The sequence below is a fragment of the Enhydra lutris genome, unplaced genomic scaffold, assembly GCF_002288905.1.
Source record: "Enhydra lutris kenyoni isolate GAN:26980312 unplaced genomic scaffold, ASM228890v2 scaffoldscaffold5, whole genome shotgun sequence".
NCBI classification, from domain to species: domain Eukaryota; kingdom Metazoa; phylum Chordata; class Mammalia; order Carnivora; family Mustelidae; genus Enhydra; species Enhydra lutris.
The window spans coordinates 53740689-53762041 of record NW_019154089.1 but is presented as its reverse complement, the minus strand read 5'-3'; the positions used below and the strand labels follow the sequence as shown (position 1 = coordinate 53762041).

The 21353-nt window shown below is 39.0% G+C and overlaps 1 protein-coding gene across 1 annotated transcript in view; it reads right to left on the bottom strand.

The window, feature by feature from the left end:
- Positions 1-1105: 1105 nt before the first annotated feature.
- Positions 1106-21353, bottom strand: part of LOC111140914 (golgi phosphoprotein 3) — a 67428-nt gene continuing 47180 nt past the window's right edge. Inside the window, exons 2-4 of the mRNA XM_022493174.1 lie at positions 18253-18384; positions 11295-11409; positions 1106-3030 (exon numbers count right to left, since the gene is read on the bottom strand). Of these exons, the coding sequence (XP_022348882.1) occupies positions 2606-3030; positions 11295-11409; positions 18253-18384 (672 nt within the window). The 3' untranslated portion in view covers positions 1106-2605. The remainder of the gene's footprint in view (positions 3031-11294; positions 11410-18252; positions 18385-21353) is intronic.

The following is a 21353-nucleotide window of genomic DNA, read 5'->3' as shown; positions in this document are numbered from 1 at the left end:
GATGCTGGTGATGAAGTGAAGAATACTCTGGAAAAATATCCATTACCTCACTTCTAAAATCTTTTCAAGGGAAAAACAGTAAATCTTCACCTGAAAAGAAATTCCAGGATAGAATCAGTTATCAGTTGAGTATTCACTTTATGGAAAAAAACAAATTAACAGTTTCCATATTTAATTTCTACCAGTAGTGTCATTTTTAGAGGTAAAGGAAGTTAATTTTGAAGGACATAATATCTGTCTTTTTCCATGTATTAAAAACAGAGCCTTGGGGCAACTAGGTGGCTCAGTGGCTTTAGTGTCTGCCTCGCGCTCAAGTCATGATCCCAGGGTCCTGAGATGGAGCCCCACGTGGGGTTCCCTGCTTAGCTAGGAGCCTGCTTCTCCCTCTCCCTCTGCCCTTTCCTCCCTGCTTGTGCTATCTCTCAAATTAATAAAACCTTTTAAATTGTTAAAAAATAATAATAAATACAGAGCCTGGCAAGGGAGCACCTGGCTGGCTCAGTTGGAAGAGCATGTGACTCTTCATGTCAGGGTCCTCAGTTCAAGCCCCATGCTTGATACAGAGATTACTTTAAAAAAAGAAAAGAAAAGAAAAAAAAATCTTATATTTTAATTTTATTTACTTATTTTAGTAATCTCTATATCCAGTGTGGGGCTTGAATATATATGGAGTGCCTGAGTGGCTCAGTTAAGCATGCAACTCCTAATCTCACCTCAGGTTTTGATCTCAGGGTCATTAATTCAAGCCCCACACTAGATCCATACAGGGTGCGGAGCCTACTTAAAAAAAAAGAGAGAGAGAGAGAGAGAGAGAGCCTGGCAAACTATTACTAATGGCCAGCTGTCTGTTTTTGTAAATAAAGTTTTATTGGAACATAGCCTCACCCATTTATTTGTATTGTCCATGGCAACTCTCATTCAGCAGAGTTGAGTAGTTGTGACATCACATATGGCTCAGAAAGCCTAAGCATTTATTACCCAGTCTTACAAGAAAAAGTCTGCTAGCCCCTGCACTATTTCAAAATATTACCACACTATACCAAGTTAAAACTTAATTAGGAAAGAACACTATGGTAGAATACAAAAATACAAATGACATGCTTGCTCTGATTCAGGCACTTTCAAGATCATAGTTTATTTATTACTTCAGATAAAAAGATAGAATACATATTAAGGAATCCCTTAAAATTCAACTCTAAAGTTATACACCATCTAGTACTTTTGCATTGAATGTTAACCAAAAAAATCTCTAAACACCTGAAAGCCCCACTATCAACATGAACTATGGTAATAAAAAATTTGACATTTAATTTGTTCAATATATAGTATTTACATTATGAAACCAATGCTGATACCATAAACAGTGATAAAGAAATAGTAAAAATAAACTTTAAAAAGCAAAGGTTTATATTCTTACAATGTGCTAATCATCATAATTGTATATAAAAATTAAAACATAGCAGAGCTTTCTGTTACAAAATTCTTAATCATCTGAGTTGTAGTCATTACTTGCTAACAATTTACATGCAACATCTGCTAAAATTGACATCTGATTTTTTTTTCTCCCTAAGAAAGTGTGAGTAGATAAATGACATTTAAGAGCAGACATTAATTTACCTGTGGACAGAAAAAGAAAAAACTGTACTCAAGATTAGTACTGGTCACAAGCCTCTTCCCTATAGAAATGATAAAAAACAGTTGAGACCAAAAATAATTCCAAAAGGAGATGCATAGGCGAAGAGTACCATGAATGGCACAGCTCAAAAACTCTTGGGACCAATCAGACACATCTTTTCTCTTTCCTTCAATGATGAGAGGTCTGTTTTGTCATCAGATAATATTGACTGAAGCAACTGAGGGGCACCAGGTGTACAACTAATGAAATCTCGCAAAATACTAAGATGGAGGCAAGAGTGGCCAGAAGGGGCAAATTATATTTAATTCAGACTATATACAGAATAACTGGAATGCAGCCCATCCCAAATTGGCTCTGTGAAACAATTGGACCTTTATGATTTAATAGTTAAAATTACAGCAAGTGTAATAATACAATAGATTTGAATGGGAAACAAAATCCAAGGGGCATTTTATATTATTTACTGTGTTGTTTCAATTTAAAAATAATTTCACTAAGTATACATCTCAACTGAGGTCTATGTATAAAATGTCCTAATAGATACAGATATTTACCTTTGGTGAGTTAAAGGCCTTTTTGTGACTTCTGTCTGAATTGTAGGCAGAATGCTAGATATACATGCACATGTGGGGAAAACTCAACCTGAGGTAATCCAAAAGATGTGCATGTGGGGAGACTGGAGTTACTCTAAAAGTCAAAGCATCCCAGCAACCCAAAACAGGTTAACAGTGAGAATGGCAACAAGGAATGGATTGCCAATATGGCAGTAAAACTTTTTTTTTAAAACAGAAAGAGGAAGGCCTCTCGTACCAGCAGAATCCTGCATACATACAAAAAAGAAAAAGCCATCCACCACTTCATAAAACAAAAGCCAATTATAGTGTGGAAAGTACAAATTGCAGAAAACCAGAAGTCAATAGAAGAAAAACTACTGGTTTACATGAGAGAAAGGAACTTCATTCTGCGCGGTCACTTGGTGAACGCGGCCACCACTGCCCACAGGACCTCACTGGTGTTGGCCTTCAGACATTCCACTTCAGGATCTAAGTCTAGGAGCTGCCGCACTCTCTTGGTGGCTAAATCATACTGCTCGTCCAGAAGGGGAGCGAAAGCATTCTCCAGGACGTCGGAGGCGTGCGCTAAGTAAATGAGGGCCAGCAAGCGCTTGTCCATGCGGTGAGGGTCATTCACCCATTTGTCAAGAACAGCTTCCTGAACCTTCTTGATGAGGCGCTGCTTAATATTGTTGTTGGTGAGGGGATGTGTGGTCATGTCAAAAAGTAGGAAGTTCTGTTTCTCTGTTGTCAACACGCCCTTCTCCACCAGGTTTTTAGCTAACCGTTCCCGCACATTTCTTAATTGATAATGCAATTTTAATGGATTCCAGGTCTCACCTAAACAAAAAATTTCAGAAGTTAGAAATGATAGGTATTATTTCTGCTAATTTTATAAAATGTACAATTAAGATAAACAATAAAATTTGGGGGTTTATTCCCCCCTCCTAAAGAAAGAGAAGGAAATCTAACTATTTTTCTTGCCAACTAAACCATGAACCCCTTGAGGGCCAGGCCTTTGGATTCTAAGCACCTGGCACATTTTCAGGCACAACAGTTACTTAAAGGACCAAAATGAAAGCAGTCTTCAACAGTTATCCTAATATGGAATTCAATTAAATATTAAATATACTTGGCCTCTCTCCAACTGTTACCAAAAAGCAACCAGAGCAAAAGTTTTTTGTTGTTGTTTTTTGTTTTTTTATATTTTACTTACTTATTTGACAGAGAGAGAGAGATCACAAGTAGGCAGAGAGGCAGGCAGAGAGAGAGGAGGACTGACTCCCCACTGAGCACAGAGCCCAATGTGGGGCTCGATCCCAGGACCCTGAGATCATGACCTGAGCTGAAGGCAAAGGCTTAACCCACTGAGTTATGCGGGCGCCCCAGGTTTCTTTTCTATTAAAACACCAATGTGTGACAAACAAAACTAAAGTTTCCTGATTAATATGCTATTCCAGAAACTGCTACATATACCCACCCTATGAAACTAGGAAAGCCTATTTAGACAATGTTATTCTTTTTTTTTTTTTTTAAGATTTTATTTATTTGACAGAGATCACAAGTAGGCAGAGAGAGAGAGAGGGAAGCAGGCTCCCTGCTGAGCAGAGAGCCTGATTCAGGGCTCTATCGCAGGGCCCTGGGATCATGACCCAAGCCAAAGGCAGAGGCTTTAACCCACTGAGCCACCCAGGTCCCCCGACCATGTTATTCTTTGATGTCAAATAATACAAATCTAATTCTAGAAGGGAAAAACATTTTACCATGTTAAACCTGTCTCCTATGCACATTTCCTTTCAAAATAGAAATATTTAAAATAAAACCGAAATTTTTTCACTAAGATAATTTTTTTTTCTCTAAAGACTGGAAAGGAATATATCAAAATATTAACCTTGGTGTTCTTTGGGATTATGTGTGAGAAATTTCCTTTTTCGTACATTCTGTATTTTCCAAATGACCTCCAAGGAAGGTGTATTTTTTTTTAAGATTTTATTTATTTATTTGACAGACAGAGATCACAAGTAGGCAGAGAGAGATGGAGAAACAGGCTCCCTGCTGAGCAGACAGCTCGATGTGGGACTTGATCACAGGGCCCTGGGATCATGACCCGAGTCGAAGGCAGAGGCTTTAACCCATTGAGCCACCCAGGCGCCCCATATTTTTTGTTTTAATTAAAAAAAAAATACTGTAGCGATTCTCTAAACTGGAACACATTAAAGATCAACCACAGGCACTTTCATTATATGCAAATGCTATAAGGTTGAAATTTTATAATATTGAGAGAAAACAAACTATATTATCTAACCACTAACCGCTATGAAATTTAAATAAATAAGAAATTCCATTCCTCAGTTCTACTAGCCATGTTTCAAAATATTCAACAGCCATGTATGGCTACTATCTACTGACTGGATAGCACAGAAATAGAACATTTCTGTCATCATAGAAAGTTCTAGTGAACAGTGCTACTTTGAACAATCTTATTATTCAGTTGGCCATAAACAAGAGTATTTTACCATATGACTTAACACTAAAGAATACGGGGGTATGTTAAGAGTAATCAGTCCTCAACTTATACAATTAGACCCTCTGACCTTACACAAACAGAAACCTGGATAAAATATATAAAACAACTGTTTGCCAGTGCTAGTCAAAAGGCAGTCCTGAGCAGTGACCCTGAGTGAAAGTTAAGTGAGCCATGTTGCTGCCCAGGCTCACTAGCTAAAGGCACACCCCAGGCAGCAAAGCAGGAGCAAAGACCTCAAACGGAATGCAGTTTTCAAAGAGGCAAGGGGAAAAAAATTATTTAAATTTTAAAAAAAAAATTTTTAAGTTTTTTTTTTAAGATTTTTTATTTATTTATTTGACAGAGAGAGAGATCACAAGCAGGTAGGGAGGCAGGCAGAGAGAGGAGGAAGCAGGCTCTCCGCAGAGCAGAGAGCCTGACGTGGGACTCGATCCCAAGACCCTGGGATCACGACCCGAGCCAAAGGCAAAGGCTTTAACCCACTGAGCCACCCAGGTGCCCCTAAATTTAAAAATTTAAAAAGAACTTTCAAACTAAATCTTGAAATCCCTAAGGAATCAACATCCTATGAAAAAAAGTGGAGGGGCCCCTGGGTAGCTCAGCAGTTTAAGTGTCTGTGTTTGCTTAGGCCATGATCTCAGGGTCCTGGGATACAGCCCCAATGCATCAGGCTCCTGGCTCAGCGGGGAGTCTGCTTTTCTCTCTGCCCCTCCTCCCCCCTCACACTCTCTCTCCCTCAAATAAATAAATATGAAAGAAAGAGAGAGAGAGAGAGGAGCCTGCATTACCGGCAAAAGGAACAACAGAGTGGGTAGGCAGCGATTATATGCAGAATATAATGAGCCCTGGAATGGAGTCACAGACCTTTCACAGGTGCTATGATTTCCATTTTTTAAGTTTGTACCAACCCATTATCTCCCCAACAAATGCCTGTCTACTCTACCTTTCACCAGACAGTTTGGGGTTTGTGTTTTCTCAAATCACTGGCATGTGATGGGCAGCCTAATACCCTAAGCTAGAATTGGCTAGGTTGTGTTTTCTGACTTCCTTCTGTCTTTTGGAAATTTAAATAGACATAAAATAATCAATAGCCAAATTTATGTAAATGCCCATAAATAATAGTTCAACTTTAAAACTAACTAACTATGCTATAATCTGCCAATTATCAAAATAGTACTTTTCCCTGGCAACTCACTAGTTAAACAGAAGGGTATTGCATGCCTCAGAGACTATCTTGGCTATCTAATTCCAAAAATGGGAGGGGGGAAGAGATCAAGATTATTCTGAGAAGTCCACAGTTAAACATCTCTTTGCAGGGTGCCTGCGTAGCTCAGTGGGTTAAGCCTCTGCCTTCGGCTCAGGTCATGATCCCAGGGGTCCTGGGATCGAGCCCCACATTGGGCTCTCTGCTCAGTGGGCAGCCAGTTTCCCCACTTCTATCTGCCTGCCTCTCTGCCTACTTGTGATCTCTCTCTGTCAAATAAATAAATAAAATCTTAAAAAAATAGTAATAATAATAACATCTCTTTGCAGACCTAAAAATACAAAATCCCTCTAATGTTGCTGCTATACAATGATTTCTTTTCTCATGGGAAATGAATGGGATTAGCAATTTATAACTTACTGTTTATTGTACTGAAATCCTACTAATGTTTATCCACTCGCTCCATAATTAAATCTTATAAACTAAGTTCCTATGAGAAATTTATCAATTTCAAAGTATGCTACCTCACAATTTAGTGTTGCTACTAAAAATGAGAAAAGCCTAAACACAGGCCTACCTTCAAATAAGGTGTTCCGTTTATGACTGGACCTTCTTATGGGCTATAGTTTCTGCCTCAGAGGAAGTAATAAAAAGGGGCTCAGACATCATCTCCCTTTGCAATAGTTCCCTCAAAGACGGCACATCTCACCTGCTCACTCCAATACAAATGTTATTCAGACCTCCTCAGATATTTGAAAAAATGAAGAAATCTCACATGCAGAAGGCTGAAACAGCAGGGGTAAAACGCAGTGTTTAATACTATTCCTGGCTCCCAAAAAAAGGTACAATGAAATAACTGAGTGGTGAAAGTGTCTTGGCATCCTGACATTTCTGCCTTTTGTTTAAAAAAAAAAAAAAAAAAAAAAAAGAATAAATTAAGCTAAATCCAAAGAGTAAAGTCACCCCTGAAATTACATACTTTAGAAACCAGTATAAATTGGGATGGAGGGTAGCTGGAAGAGTGAATATACAATAAATGTTTAAACTAGCACAGCTATTAAAGACTGAGCTGCTTCAATTTAAGCAGAATATCAGATCTCCTTTAAATATTTTATAATAAATGCCTGATGACTTGTGTTCAAAACTCTAGATTAAAAGATGTTACTGTGATCCATATTGTTATTCATCAGCCTCTAAATTATTCATTATTTGAAAAGATTTTATAAGCTATACAAGGAAACTAAAATGTACAGAATGTATTTGTAGCTCACTATTGTAAAGGAAACGGTGAGAAGTACACACGGAGAAGAAAAGGTTATTTACGTCCACAGCCCAACAATTACTTCAGTGAAAATGTCATATTGAGAGGTACCTTAATGATTTTGCTGAAGGAAAAAAAAAAAAAACAAACTTCGCTATTGCTCTGGATGTGTTACAAAACCAAAAGCAGCCTTATTCATAAATCTGGCAGCCTAGTGACGCCTTGTGACCAAACTGATCAACTATACGTCAAGATTTCATGAAGTCAAAAATTAAAAACAGTAGTCTTTGTCTCAAATACATGTATATTTATTATTTTTTTAATTGAGATATATAAATGCTTAAAATATACTGGTGGTTTTAGTGTGTACAAATGTACAGTGTAAATAACAAAAATATGAAACCTCAGGTACCGCCACCTCAGGTAAACAAGAGCCCTCTGTCAAATCCTCTGTTAGACCCCTGTGCACCTTTTCTGCCTCACCAGTAACCACCAGACCAACATGCTCTCTTCTGCACACAGACTCTCGCCTCCTCTGCACATATCCGCCAATACTACAGCACAGAACCACAGTCCTGACAAGCAAGTAGCAATCCTGGACTTAAGTTACATGAGGACAGATAAGCCCACCAATCTCTCTAGCCCCTCTGAACAAGAGCACTTACTGCCATCTCCATCTCAGTCTTACCCTTCAAAGGCCTACTCCAAGTTCTGCTTCCTCTTCCAATGACTAAAGCTCCCAAGGATTTCTCTCTTCTCTGAGCTACTGGACTTTCAGAGAATCACACTGTTAAACCCTAATCTGTCATCAAATTATTAGAAATACACAACTGTTGGGGAACTTGATGGCTCAGGTCATGATCCCAGAGTCCTGGGATCAAGTCCCACATCGGGCTCCTTGCTGAGTGGGGAGCCTGCTTTTCCCTCTGCCTGCCGCTGCTGGTACTGTCTCTCCCTCTCTATGACAAATAAATAAAATCTAAAAAAAGAAAAAACCAAAGAAAAAGAAAGAAAGAAAGGAAGGGAGGGAGGAAAGAAAGAAAGAAAAGAAAGGAAAGAAAGACACAACTGTTCCCCAAATGGACTTTAAGATGCTTGCAGTATGGAAGCACTTCAAGTTTCATAGCTTCTATGTCATTAGAGCAGCAAGAACTGGTATCTGATATTACATCACCAGGAAGCAACTTAAGACATTCTAAGAACTTACAATTCAACAAGTTGGCTGCAGAACTGAACATCTAAAAAGTCAAAATGGTAAATCCTATGTTGTGTGTTTTCACAAGAAAAAAAAATTCTTTAAAAAAATCACCAAGCTATCAGTACTTTCATTACGCAGGAAGTAGATGCTTTCTTAATTTAAAATAAATTTGCGGGGCGCCTGGGTGGCTCAGTGGGTTGGGGCCTCTGCCTTCGGCTCAGATCATGATCTGAGAGTCCTGGGATTGAGCCCCACATCGGGCTCTCTGCTCGGCGGGGAGCCTGCTTCCTCCTCTCTCTCTGCCTGCCTCTCTGCCTACTTGTAATCTCTGTCTGTCAAATAAATAAATAAATAAATCTAAAAAAATAAATAAATAAATAAATTTGCTTCATTTCCTCCTCCCATTCTGGATTCCCTACTTTTAGGCTAAAATTACAGGTCATTCCTAATGTATGTCAGAAACACATGACTAAAGTGTACAAGTGATATTCAAGCATTGATGGCCATCCTAAACTTCACAGGATACTGCCTTTTTTTTTTTTTAAGATTTTATTTATTTATTTGTCAGAGAGAGAGAGAGCGAGCGAGCAAGAGAGAGCGAATGCGAGCGAGCGAGTACAAGCAGGCAGAGTGGCAGGCAGAGGCAGAGAGAAGCAGGCTCCCTGCTGAGCAAGGAGCCCGATCTGGGATTCGATCCCAGAACCCTGGGATCATAACCTGAGCCGAAGGCATCAGCTCAACCAACTGAGCCACCCAGGCGTCCCAACACTGCTTTTTAAAAAAATAAAAAACTGTTCTAAGCAATTAGCCTCACAATTTACCCAAATTCCTAATTCAAACAGACACTCTGAATTCCCAGTCCAAATGGACACTCAGAGTCATTTACTGAGAATGAAGTGGCCTATGACAGACTCACAGCATGAGTGAGAAGTCCTAAGGCTTCTGAGGCTTTGGGGTGGCTTGTTTCCATAGCTTAATGTAGCCTATGCAGTATAACGTTAGCATGAAATAATTTTTGATAAAGATCTTGTTTCACAAACTCGTAAGCTGCATGACACATATATAAACAGTCAAAGGAAATCTGGTTGTCTAAGACGAATTAGTAAACCAAATCCCAATGTGCCATCAGCACATATGATGTAAGCTTGTATAAAGAGATCGTTGATGGACAGAGGAGTGTGAAAACATCTCCATAGTGCTAAGTGGTACCAAAGTGGGTATTGATAACATTAACCTAAGACTCAACTACATTCCATAAAGAAAAACACTCTGACCTACCTGCCAAAAAAAATTAACTACAACTTTGAAAAATCCTGCTTTTAACTAGTTGAGAACTTAACTACAAATACTGATTACTACCAGAAGTGGTAATGGGCCAACATGAGCAAGACCCAAATATTGCTTAGGTGATCTCCAGAGAAAGTACAAAATGATTCATCAGCGTACAGTAAGAAATTGTTGGCACTTCTATTTTTATCTGAAAAAATATTTGTTAATATTTAACATATGGACTTAACATTAAAGTCCTCAGTGAGTCTCTGTTAAATGGCCATGTGTCACCAACAGGCATTAGGTGGAAGACTAACCCAAAGAAGGTTGACAACATGCTGGGCAATGTGACATACAGTACTGGTAGGTGCTAAGCAAGAATCTAGTTCAAACCAAACCAACCCTGATCAAATGGGCAACATAATTTTAAAAGATTCCTGCAGAAGAAATTATAACTGAACATAGCACCAAGGGGGAAAAAGGGCTGGTTAAAGTTTCTTTTACTCAGTGAAGTAAAAAGAACTTTTATTAGAAGATTTACAAGAGGGATGGCCACAAGAGAAAAATTGCAAAATTCATCAAAACTACCTTGTGAATAAGTTTGTTTTCTATCAGTAACAAAAAGAATGAACACTGCCCTAAGTATAAGGTGCCACTGTTGCTCTATTAGCTAAGAATGGAGTGTGTATATTCAATTTTTTAAACAAAGATGCAAAACTCAAACTCTTTTACTGAGAGGATAACAGAATGATTTTTAGAAACTGTTAAGTTAAAAACTGTGAGGAAAAAATGGCATTTAATTACCAATCTAACAACATCCAAATGCTTTTAAAAGTTTTAAAAGCTTTTAAAAGAGCAGCATGTCTGAACATGAACTAATACATGTAAGTAGAAGCAATGTTTTACGTATTTAGTAAAGAGGAAGAGCAAGAGAACCTTCGTCCTACACTCTACACTTAGGTCCTATACTCAAAGTTCTCTGTCTGGATTAGACAAATACACAAATAAATGTAAATGTGGTCACCAGTGCTGTCAGCCAAGTATTTCAGGTTCTCCCTCCTACGGCTGCACTCTCCTTTCTCCTGCAAGTGAGGGGAGGCCACCCGACTTGCTCTGACCAATGAAACTGGAACCACATGTCCTTTCTGAACAAAAACTTAGGAGCCTGAACAACTGGCTATGCTCATCTTCCCCTTACGATAGCGACAGACAGTGCTCTAGACGGTGGCAGCTCTCTCTGCCTGGTTGGCTGCCAGAGCAAGAACGAAGTGGCCGGTGACTACTTAGAACACGAGTGAAAAGTCATCTGCTGTTTAAAGCCAGAGGTTTGGGGGTTGTCTGTTATCGCAGCTGAACTCAAGTGTACCCCGTGTAAGGCAGCATGAGGTAATTTTGATAAAGAATGGTGGAAGCTCTAAGGAAGAATATTATGTTTCACTGAACCATCTATCTGCTCCGTCTTGTTAAGAGGGAATGGAATTTTTAAAACTATTTTCCCCATTCAGTGACTAATAACTTTCAAGTCTGCCTAAATAACTAAACAAGCTTTTGGCCATTTTGTGTAAGTTCCTCTCGAAAGAATTTTCAGCTTTTACAGAAGTCTTTTAAACAGAATTCACCTTTTAGTTTATACACAAAAGCTTACCACTAAGTAATTCAATCCAGTTCTGAACCGTTTCTGGAGGCTGCGTCTCCTTAACATGCTTTAGAGCTTCATCAAGAAGAACATCCCCTGTTGGAGCGTCTGACTTACAGATCACCTAAAATGTAAGCAATAAGAAGGAAATGATCCACTAATTCTTTCTTCCTACCATCCCTTTAAATGAAAAACTTAAACAACTAAACAAATAGTTCATTATACTTAAAGTCCCCAATGTGTACATGCAGTGTCAAGGTTCTGATTTTAAATTAATTCTCTATTAAGAAATCCAACATTTAAAAAAAAAAGAAATCCAACATTTAAACTTAACCAGATTAGCCACAATCATGAATGAAAATAAAGTTACTGTGCAAAAGGCTAGAACAATTTTTACTCACTGTTAATTCTTTTCATTGCTAAACCTTGGGCTATTTGATCAAGAAATTCACTTTTTAAACATTTATTAGTTACAGAAACAAACTCAATCACATACAGTTATATATTCAATTCAGCATATGATAAAGGTATCATTTTACAGCAGTGGAGAAATAATTTTTCAACAGATGTTAATGAAACAACTGGCTAACCAATTAGAATTAAAAATTAAGTACGACTTGGCTCATCAGAGCTTATACCACAATGAAAGATAAAGATTTAAATACAAAATACAATCTGGGGATGAAATTTTTTTCAAAATAGTGGCAACTAGCAGAAACCCTGAAAATACCAACAAGCTTGGTACCAAAATTTTTTAATGCTACAAAACTTTTTAAAGCTAAGATGGATACAGAATCCATCTAAAAGTGGAAAATACAAAGCCGGGAAATGAGGGAAGAAAATGCTATAGGGGTGCCTGGGTGGCTCAGTCAGTTAAAGGTCTGCCTTCGGGTCAGGTCATGATCCCAGGGTCCTGGGATCCAGCCCCACTATGAGGCTCCTTGCTCACCATGGAGCCTGCTTCCCCCTCTACCTGCTGTTTGCCCTGCTTGTGCTCTCTGTCAAATAAATAAAATCTTTTTAAAAAAAGAAGAAGAAGAAGAAAAAGAAAAAGATAAAGAAAATGCTATATACTGCTTTAGCCAAGTATTAGCTTACTGCAGACTTCACTGAGTTCTTGGCTAAGCAACAAATTTCTAGTTAAAATTCTGTAATACCGAATTTTAATCTATTACTTTGTTAGCTATTAAAATGTCATACAATTTTAAAATATTTTTTTTTAAATGCAGCAGTTCTCCCTTAAACTTGTCTTCAACATGTGTCCTTTACCCTTCTGCTCAATCTTCTGAAAGACTAAAATATATACAACGGTATGTCTTTTTCTGAACAGCATGACCCAAAAGAAATATAACCAGAATAATAAATGAATGCCACAAAGCTTTTTAAATTTTTGTAGTTATATTAAAAAAGGAAAACAAACAGGTGAAATTGATTTTAATATATTTTACTTAACCCACTATAGTCAAAATATTAACATGTAATAAATTTTTTTAAATTGAGATATTTTATAATCTTCTTTTTTCACGGTAAGTTTTCAAAAATCCAGTGTGTTTTTATTTACAACATGTCTCAATCTCACTAGCCACATTTCAAGTGTCTGGCTCACAGACACATGGCTAGTGGCTAGCGTGTTGGCAAATACAGAACATTTTCGTCATCATGAAAGTTCTACTGGACAGTACTACTCTGGACCATGCTTTTAGGAAGGGGTCAGAGAGTAAGAAAAAAGGAGGGGTTTTTTTTGTTGCTTTTTGTTTTTTAAAGATTTACTTGTTTGTTTATTTGATAGAGGGAGAGAGACAATGAGAGAGGAAACACAAGCAAGGGGAGTGGGAGAGGGAGAAGCAGGCTTCCCGCCAAGCAGAGAGCCCGATGCGGGGCTCAATCCCAGGGCCCCGGGATCATGACCTAAGCTGAAGGCAAACACTTAACGACTGAACCACCCAGGCGCCCCAAAAGGAGGACATTCGCAGAAAAAAGTTGTTCATATAATGTGGTCACAACACCATTTCTGACCTCCCACTTACTCCTTAAATTTACTGCCATCTGGCCTCAACACCCACCTCATGCCTACCCTCGGAGACGTGTGTCTTTTATCAGGTCACAATAATCTGGTCTGGGGAGAGATCTTTTTTCTCATGAAATCCTGTCCCCTCAATCTCTTGCAGATGGGACTACTCTTCTCCATCACCTCTGCAGTTATTCCATTCAATCTAGTAATCTTTCACCTGGACTAAGATTCTTAACTAGTTTTCCCAAACTACTTTCAACCCATCCTCCTCACTGATCTTTTTAAAAGGTAAGTCTTACCATGTTATCTCACGGTTTCTGCTTAAAACTCCTCACTGCCTCAGAACAGTACTAAACCCCTTAACAAAATTCAGCAATCTGTGGCACACTAGTAAGTATGCTCTGCCCACACTTTAATTTCTATTTACCGCACTGCACCTTAGATGAGAGCCTCATTCTTAAAATATGAACAGTTAACCAAGAACGACAAGATACTGAAAAAAACCTTCAACATCAAAGAAACCAAAAGACAGCAAGTAAGAACTTGAAGAAACAGATAAAAGAAATTTTCAAAAGAGCCGTAATAGTCTTAGAGATTTAAAAGAAGATGTTACATCCATGAAACAGGAGGTCGTGATAAAACAAAATGGAAATCAGAAACATTAGAACCACATTTTAAAAAAACTGAAAAGAGGGTTAAAAAAAAGGTAAGGAAGACCACTTGTAACTTAATAAAGGTAGGAAAGTAAGAACAAGAAAAAAGACTAGGCGAGAGGTGCACATCAAACTTCAAGTTCTAGAAAATGTAGCAAAGATGTAAGAAACAGACGAAAACTTTATAAAACCAAAACTGAACATTTCTAGATTGAAAGAACCCATGCGTAACAAATTTTAATGTATGTGCTGCCAAAGTGAGCACAGAATAATAAATTTTAAAAGACCCACATCAAGGCATATTGTACAATATCAAAACACAGGGATAAAGAGAAGATCAGAAATCCTTCTAGACAGGACAACAGGTATCGCACAAAGAATAAAAATCAACATGGCACCAGACTTTAACAGCAACTCTGTATACTAGAAGACAATGGGGAAATGACTTCAAAATTCTGTGAAAAAATAATTTAAATCTAATATTCTATTCCCAAACTGTCAAATAAAAATGTAGTACGGTAAAGAAATTTCCAGGCATGTGAAGTCTCAAAACATTTTCTTCCCACAAGGATAGAAAAAAAATATTAGATCCAGAAACAGGAGGTTTAAAGCAGTAAAAAGAAACCAGAAGTCCCAACAGAACCAAACCATAACCAGTCCAGACTGAAGCATAGGGAAAATTCTAATGGAGTTACCTAATGTATCTGAACATTTGAAAATTAATAATGCTAGTTTTTCTCTGAGGGAGCATTTAAGAGAAAAAGGTACAGAGAAAATATTTTTTAAAAAGAAAATTATTAGGGGCGCCTGGGTGGCTCAGTGGGTTAAGGCCACTGCCTTTGGCTCAGGTCATGATCCCAGGGTCCTGGGATCGAGCCCCACGTCTGCTCAACAGGGAGCCTGCTTCCTCCTCTCTCTCTCTGCCTGTCTCTCTGCCTACTTGTGATCTCTGCCTGTCAAATGAATAAATAAAATCTTTAATAAATAAATAAATAGATAGATAGATAGATAGATAGATAGATAGATAGATAGATAAAAAATTATTAAAACTCTAGGGAAAAAAAAAGAGGGGCGCCTGAGTGGCTCAGTTGGTTAAGCGTCTACATTCAGCTCAGGTCATGATCCTGGGGTTCTGGGACTGAGCCCCAAGGCAGGGAGCCTGCTTCTCTCTCTCTCTCTGCCTACCACTTCCCCTGCTTGTGTGCTGACAAATAAATAAATAAATTCTTTTGTAAAAAATGAAAAGAAGGGGGCTCCTGGTTGGCTCAGTGGCTTAAGCTTCTGCCTTCAGCTCAGGTCATCATCTCGGGGTCCTGGGATCGAGCCCCACATCGGGCTCTCTGCTCGGTGGGGAGCCTGCTTCCCCCTCTCTCTCTCTCCACCTGCCTCTCTGCCTGCCTCTCTGCCTACTTGTGATCTCTCTCTGTGTCAAATAAATAAAATCTAATAAATAAATAAATGAATGAATAAATAAAATTAAAAAATGAAAAGAAAATATCAATAGGATATAACCAAACTCTGCAGGGTTTTAACATAACTGTAGCAATATAAAACGACCTTCATGGTTTTGCAAAAAATTATGATGTAACTCTATCAGGAATGCTGTGGGTGGAGGTAAGTGGTATTAAGAGAGCCAAAATGTTTAACTTTTTTTTCCCCTCATCTTTTCTAACAGAAAGTAAACAGCATTTCAAAGTGATTTATCAAGAAATGGCAGGGGCACCTGGCTGGCTCAGTTGACAGAGCATGTGATTCTTGATCTTGGGGTTGTGAGTTCAAGCCCCAAGTTTGGTTGTAGAGTTTACATAAAAATAAAATCTTTAAAAATGAGAGATGGCATGGGATGCCTGGGTGGCTCAGTGGGTTAAAGCCTCTGCCTTCGGCTCAGTTCATGATCCCAGGGTCCTGGGATTGAGCCCCGCGTCAGGCTCTCTGCTCAGTGGAGAATCTGCTTCCCCCCTCTCTCTGTCTCTGCCTGCCTCTCTGCCTACTGTTGAGCTCTCTGTCAAATAAATAAATAAAATCTTTGAAAAAAGAGAAAAATAAAATAAATAAAAATGAGAGATGGCAGTATAAGCTCACTTAGAAGTATGGATGTAAATGCCAAAAGAAATAACAAAGAGCTACAGCAAGTTAACAGTGGTCCCCAAGAGGTGTTCAGGTCTTAATCCCTAGAACCTAATCCCCAGTTAATTTTTGTAAATGAGATTATGTTAAATTAGATATGGAAAAGATGGGGCACCTAGATGGCTCAGTCAGGCATTGGACTCTTGATTTTGGCTCAGGTCATGATCTCAGGGTCAGGCTCCATGCTTGCGGGCAGTCTGCTCTCTCCCTCTGCCCCTCCCTGCCCAAGAATTCTCTTCCTTTCTAATAAATAAATAAATCTTTAAGAAGAAAATTAGATACAGAGATGAGATCATCCTAGATTATCGAGGGGCCCTCAATGCAATGAAAACATCTTCATAAAAGACACACAAAGGAGAGACAACAGGAGAAGGCAGTGTAAAGACAGAGCAGAGAGAGATGCAGCCAAAAGCCAAGGAAATCCTGGAGCCACTAGAAGCTAGCAGAATTAAGGAACAGAATCTTCTTTAGAGCTGTCTATGAGAACACAACATGTGCTGGCCTCCAGAACTGTGAGACTATACTTATTAGTTGTTTTAAGCCATCAAGTCTGTTGTAATTTGATAAGGGGACCCTGCAAAACGGATACAAGGATTGAGAATGACCACCTCTCGGGAAGAGGACTAAGGAGTGGGGAGAAGTGAATAGAAGACAACTATTTTTTGTTATAAAGCTTTTACAATTTGATTTTACAACTATTATATATATATATATTATTCTAATGAAAGCAATAATTATTTTATGTCAATAAATTAAATGATATTGGAGTATTTTTCCAAAGGATTTGTCAACAAACCTAGTTAAGGTCACACAAATAGACTAAACAGAAAGCCCATGCAGGCAGGGAACATGCCTCTTGGTCTCCACAGTATCCCCAGGATTGAGCACAGTATATGGTAGACTTACGCATTAAATAAATATAAAGAAATAAAAGAACAAAAGAGCAAATAATTTGCCAATAACCAACACAAAGCTGGTTCTTGTTCCCACAAAAAAACTATTATAAAAATCTTTTCACTTTAAGTCAGGGCTTGGTAACATTAATTCAAAAATTTTTATAATTACTATAATTAGTAACAACCTATATGTATATTTCAGTGATAACTGCAACAAAGTGTTAAAGTTTTTTTCCCCTCCATAAATCTATGGTTGCAGTGTAAAACGGAGTAAAAATTGTATTCCACTTTATGATCTAGTTCTCTAAAAGGAAATTGTTACACCAACCTCATACCAACTCATTTACTCTACTTTGAATTACTAAATTTTAAAATCGCATAAGGAACATGTTCTGCTATACGATGTTTACTCTGCACAGAACTTTCGAGAAAGCCATTAATGTGGCTTTCTTTCCTGTAGGATTATGGCATATCAATCAAGAAATATTCAGTTCTGGGGCACCTGGGTGGCTCAGTGGGTTAAAGCCTCTGCCTTCGGCTCAGGTCATGATCCCAGGGACCTGGAATCGAGCCCCACATCGGGCTCTCTGCTCAGCAGGGAGCCTGCTTCCTCCTCCCTCTCTCTCTGCCTGCCTCTCTGCCTACTTGTGATCTCTGTCAAATAAATAAATAAAATCTTTAAAAAAAAAAAAAAAGAAATATTCAGTTCTGACCTAAAATTTTGTAGATTTCATTAAGATGCTGTATTAAAGGGAAAAATCAGTTTTGAAATACCATGGCCCCAAGAAACACAATGACAGACTAGAAGAGAAACAGTCTTGAATACCTGAGGTTAAGGCTGCAGTTAAAATTTTAAAAACTAGCCAAAATTAACTATTTACACAGACCTTTAGAATAGAGAAGGTAGAGATCTAAAAAGTGTTCATATTCTGCTAAAAACCCCAACAGCCTATGGATAGTTAACTTGCAACGTAAGAACCTTGAGTTTTAAAACAAAGTTCTATCAAGTCTTTCCGAAGTATGGCTTTCAGAAGCAAGCAAATGAGATACGGAGTCTTTCTGAATATGCAAGACACGGGGCCAGTGAGTCTAACAACGAGTTACACATTAATCATTATGTACAAAGATTCAAGAAACCAAAAATGCAAAAAAGACATGGAAACACAATTTCCAATAAAGTCTTAACTTAAAAATCAACTTTCAATCTATTAGTAGAAACTTTCATTTTTAGTCAGCACAAACTCTTTTAAAAGGATGTTACTTATTAGCACTCCTCTTACCTTTCTTGTTAACAGACTTTTTCGTCTCATTCCACAAGCCTCTAGTTGTAACCTTCCTCTCAGCGCTAATTCAATTAACATACAGCCACGTAATCCAGACGATATACAGTCATTCCAAAATGATGTGTAACCCTAGTTGAAAGTGGTGGGGGGAGAGAAAACAAAAAAGCTAATTTACTTTGAATTCAGATTCAAAAATAGAAATATCCTTAGCCAAAGTTATTTTTTGTGCCTTTTACCTTTCATATCATTTCGTAATTATAATTTTAAATAAAATGCTGAAAAATGACAATTATTATACATTACTAATCCAAATTTTTCAGGTGTTAATTGTCTTTTCACCACTAATCCTTAATGCACATAAGCAAATAAATTTGGAAGTCAGAGGTTTAAGAAAATAATGTTTTTCTTAACTTACATGCTTACAAGGTTCTTTCAGATTGCCAGAACCTGGATTCATTCACTCACTTAACTCCTGATGATAGCAGTTTATTATTAGTACATGTGGGCAAGTTTAAAAAGCTTAGGAAACACAATCTAGCCCAATGTAGCCTCACAGAGAATTAAAACGTCACTCATTCAATGCTTTTTAGTATAAAAACACAAAGCTAATTTTGGAAGAATTTACTGGGAAATTGATGTGAAGGTCCATGCCTAAAGTTCTGAATAACACACCCCCAAGAGAAATTTCGGGGCAACATCCAAGGTGAAAGAACCACCAGAGAGAATGAAAATGACAGACATCTAGAGATCTGGGGACACTCAAATCAACTGGGTGAAGTCAGGGCACTTTTTCAGTGAATAACTGTAGTTCTTCAAAATAAAAAGCCATGAACTCTGCACCATCTACTAATTTAAAGTATCCAACTCAGGAAAAAGCAGAACTTGGTTCTTAGAACAAGGTAACATATGATCTTGGTAGGAGGGAGAGTGGCCAATTGATTCTATGAAGAACATTCTGTGAAGAACAGAGGGCCTAGGATTGGAAGGGGCCTAGCCCCTTGATTCTGTCACTCTCTCAAGGTCAATCTTGGTACTTTGCCAGGTCACAGTGGTCAGCCTGTGTATCTGAAGATGACTGACCGACTATCAAGGTCGATGGAATTCCACTACTGACAAAGGGACTTAAATTAGCCTAATAAAGCTACCACTCCTAAGGGACTAGGCTTTAGGAAAGTGAGAATTCACACTAAGGGAGCCACAAAAGGATAAACAAAATATCAATTTAGCGAAGCCAATTTAAATATGACGGGAGACTGACTGGATTTGAGAGAATACTCTTAAACTTAATAAATGGGAGGGGTCTGATTAAAGTAAGACTGCCATGGGGAGCCTGCTTCTCCCTCTCCCTCTGCCCCTTCCCCTGATTATCCTCTCTTGCTCTCTCCCTCAATAAATAAATAAAAATCTTTTAAAGTAAGACTGCCAGGGGCACCTGGGTGGCTCAGTGGGTTAAAGCTCTGCCTTCGGCTCAGGTCATGATCCCAAGGTCCTGGGATGGAGCCCCACATCAGGCTCTCTGCTCAGTGGGGAGCCTGCTTCCCCCTCTCTCTCTGTCTGCCTGCCTCTCTGCCTACTTGTTATCTATCAAATAAATAAATAAAATCTTTAAAAAAAAAAAAAGTAAGACTGCCAGAGGTTTAGCGACGTGTAGTGAAACCAGTAAGTTACAGAAGTTAGGTAAAATCCCATGGCTTGTGTTCCCATGCCAATTAAAGTCCTGCGAAGCCTGGGAATGGATTCCACATGATATCAAAGTTACAGATGTTGGTCTCCTACTGACCTGGACATGCAGCTGGAGCTCCCAGGTAAGCCTTTACAAACTGAAAACAACAGAACACACCTCATGATACAGTAATACATGTGGACAGCCACCACACTCTCTCTCTGTCTACAAGCCAGAAATTCCAGACGAACCGTATGGAAAAGCTCACATCTGCTAGCAGAAGATGAAGTAGGTCACAACCTCAACTGCTCCCAGGGTAATGGTATAGGCTTAGCAAAATGCATTCTTTAATAGCAGACTTTAAAGAGCTACATTTATGTGAAAAGCTTCTGGGCATTACCATCAAAAGACATACACTTGGTCAAGATGGCGGAGAAGTAGCAGGCTGAGACTACTTCAGGTAGCGGGAGATCAGCTAGATAGCTTATCTAAAGATTGCAAATACCTACAAATCCAACGGGAGATCGAAGAGAAGAAGAACAGCAATTCTAGAAACAGAAAATCAACCACTTTCTGAAAGGTAGGACTGGCGGAGAAGTGAATCCAAAGCGACGGGAAGATAGACCGCGGGGGGAGGGGCCGGCTCCCGGCAAGCGGCGGAGCAACGGAGCACAAAATCGGGACTTTTAAAAGTCTGTTCCGCTGAGGGACATCGCTTCAGAGGCTTAACCGGGGTGAAGCCCACGCGGGGTCAGCATGGCCTCGGGTCCCACAGGGTCACAAAAGGATCGGGGGTGTCTAAGTGTCGCAGAGCTTACAGGTATTAGAACGGGGAAGCCGCCTACAGAGACAGAGCCGAGGAGTGAGCTCTAAGCTCGGGGTTACCTTGAACCAGTCGCAGGCTCCGTCAGCTCGGAGCGCGGCCGGAGGCAGGGTGACGGGAGTAATTGGGCGCTGTTCTCTAAGGGCGCACTGAGAAGTGGGGCCCTGGGTGCTCGGCTCCTCCGGGCCGGAGACCGGGAGGCCGCCATCTTCATTCCCGTCCTCCGGAACTCTACGGAAAGCGCTCAGGGAACAAAAGCTCCCGAAAGCAAACCCGAGCGGACTCGTCAGGGCGGTGCAATTCCACCTGGGGCAAAGACACTTGAGAATCACTACAACAGGCCCCTGCCCCAGAAGAGCAACAAGAAACCCAGCCAGGACCAAGTTCACCTACCAAGGACTGCAGTTTCAATACCAAGGAGAGCAGCGGAATTCCAGAGGAGGAGAAAGCAAAGCACGGAACTCATGGCTTTCTCCCCATGATTCTTTAGCCTTGCAGTTAATTTAATTTTTTTTTCTTTTTCAATTTTTTTTTCTCTTCTTCTAAGTTTTTTAAACTTTTACCCTTTTCTTTTTTAACGTTTTTTAACTAGTTTATCTAATATATATATAT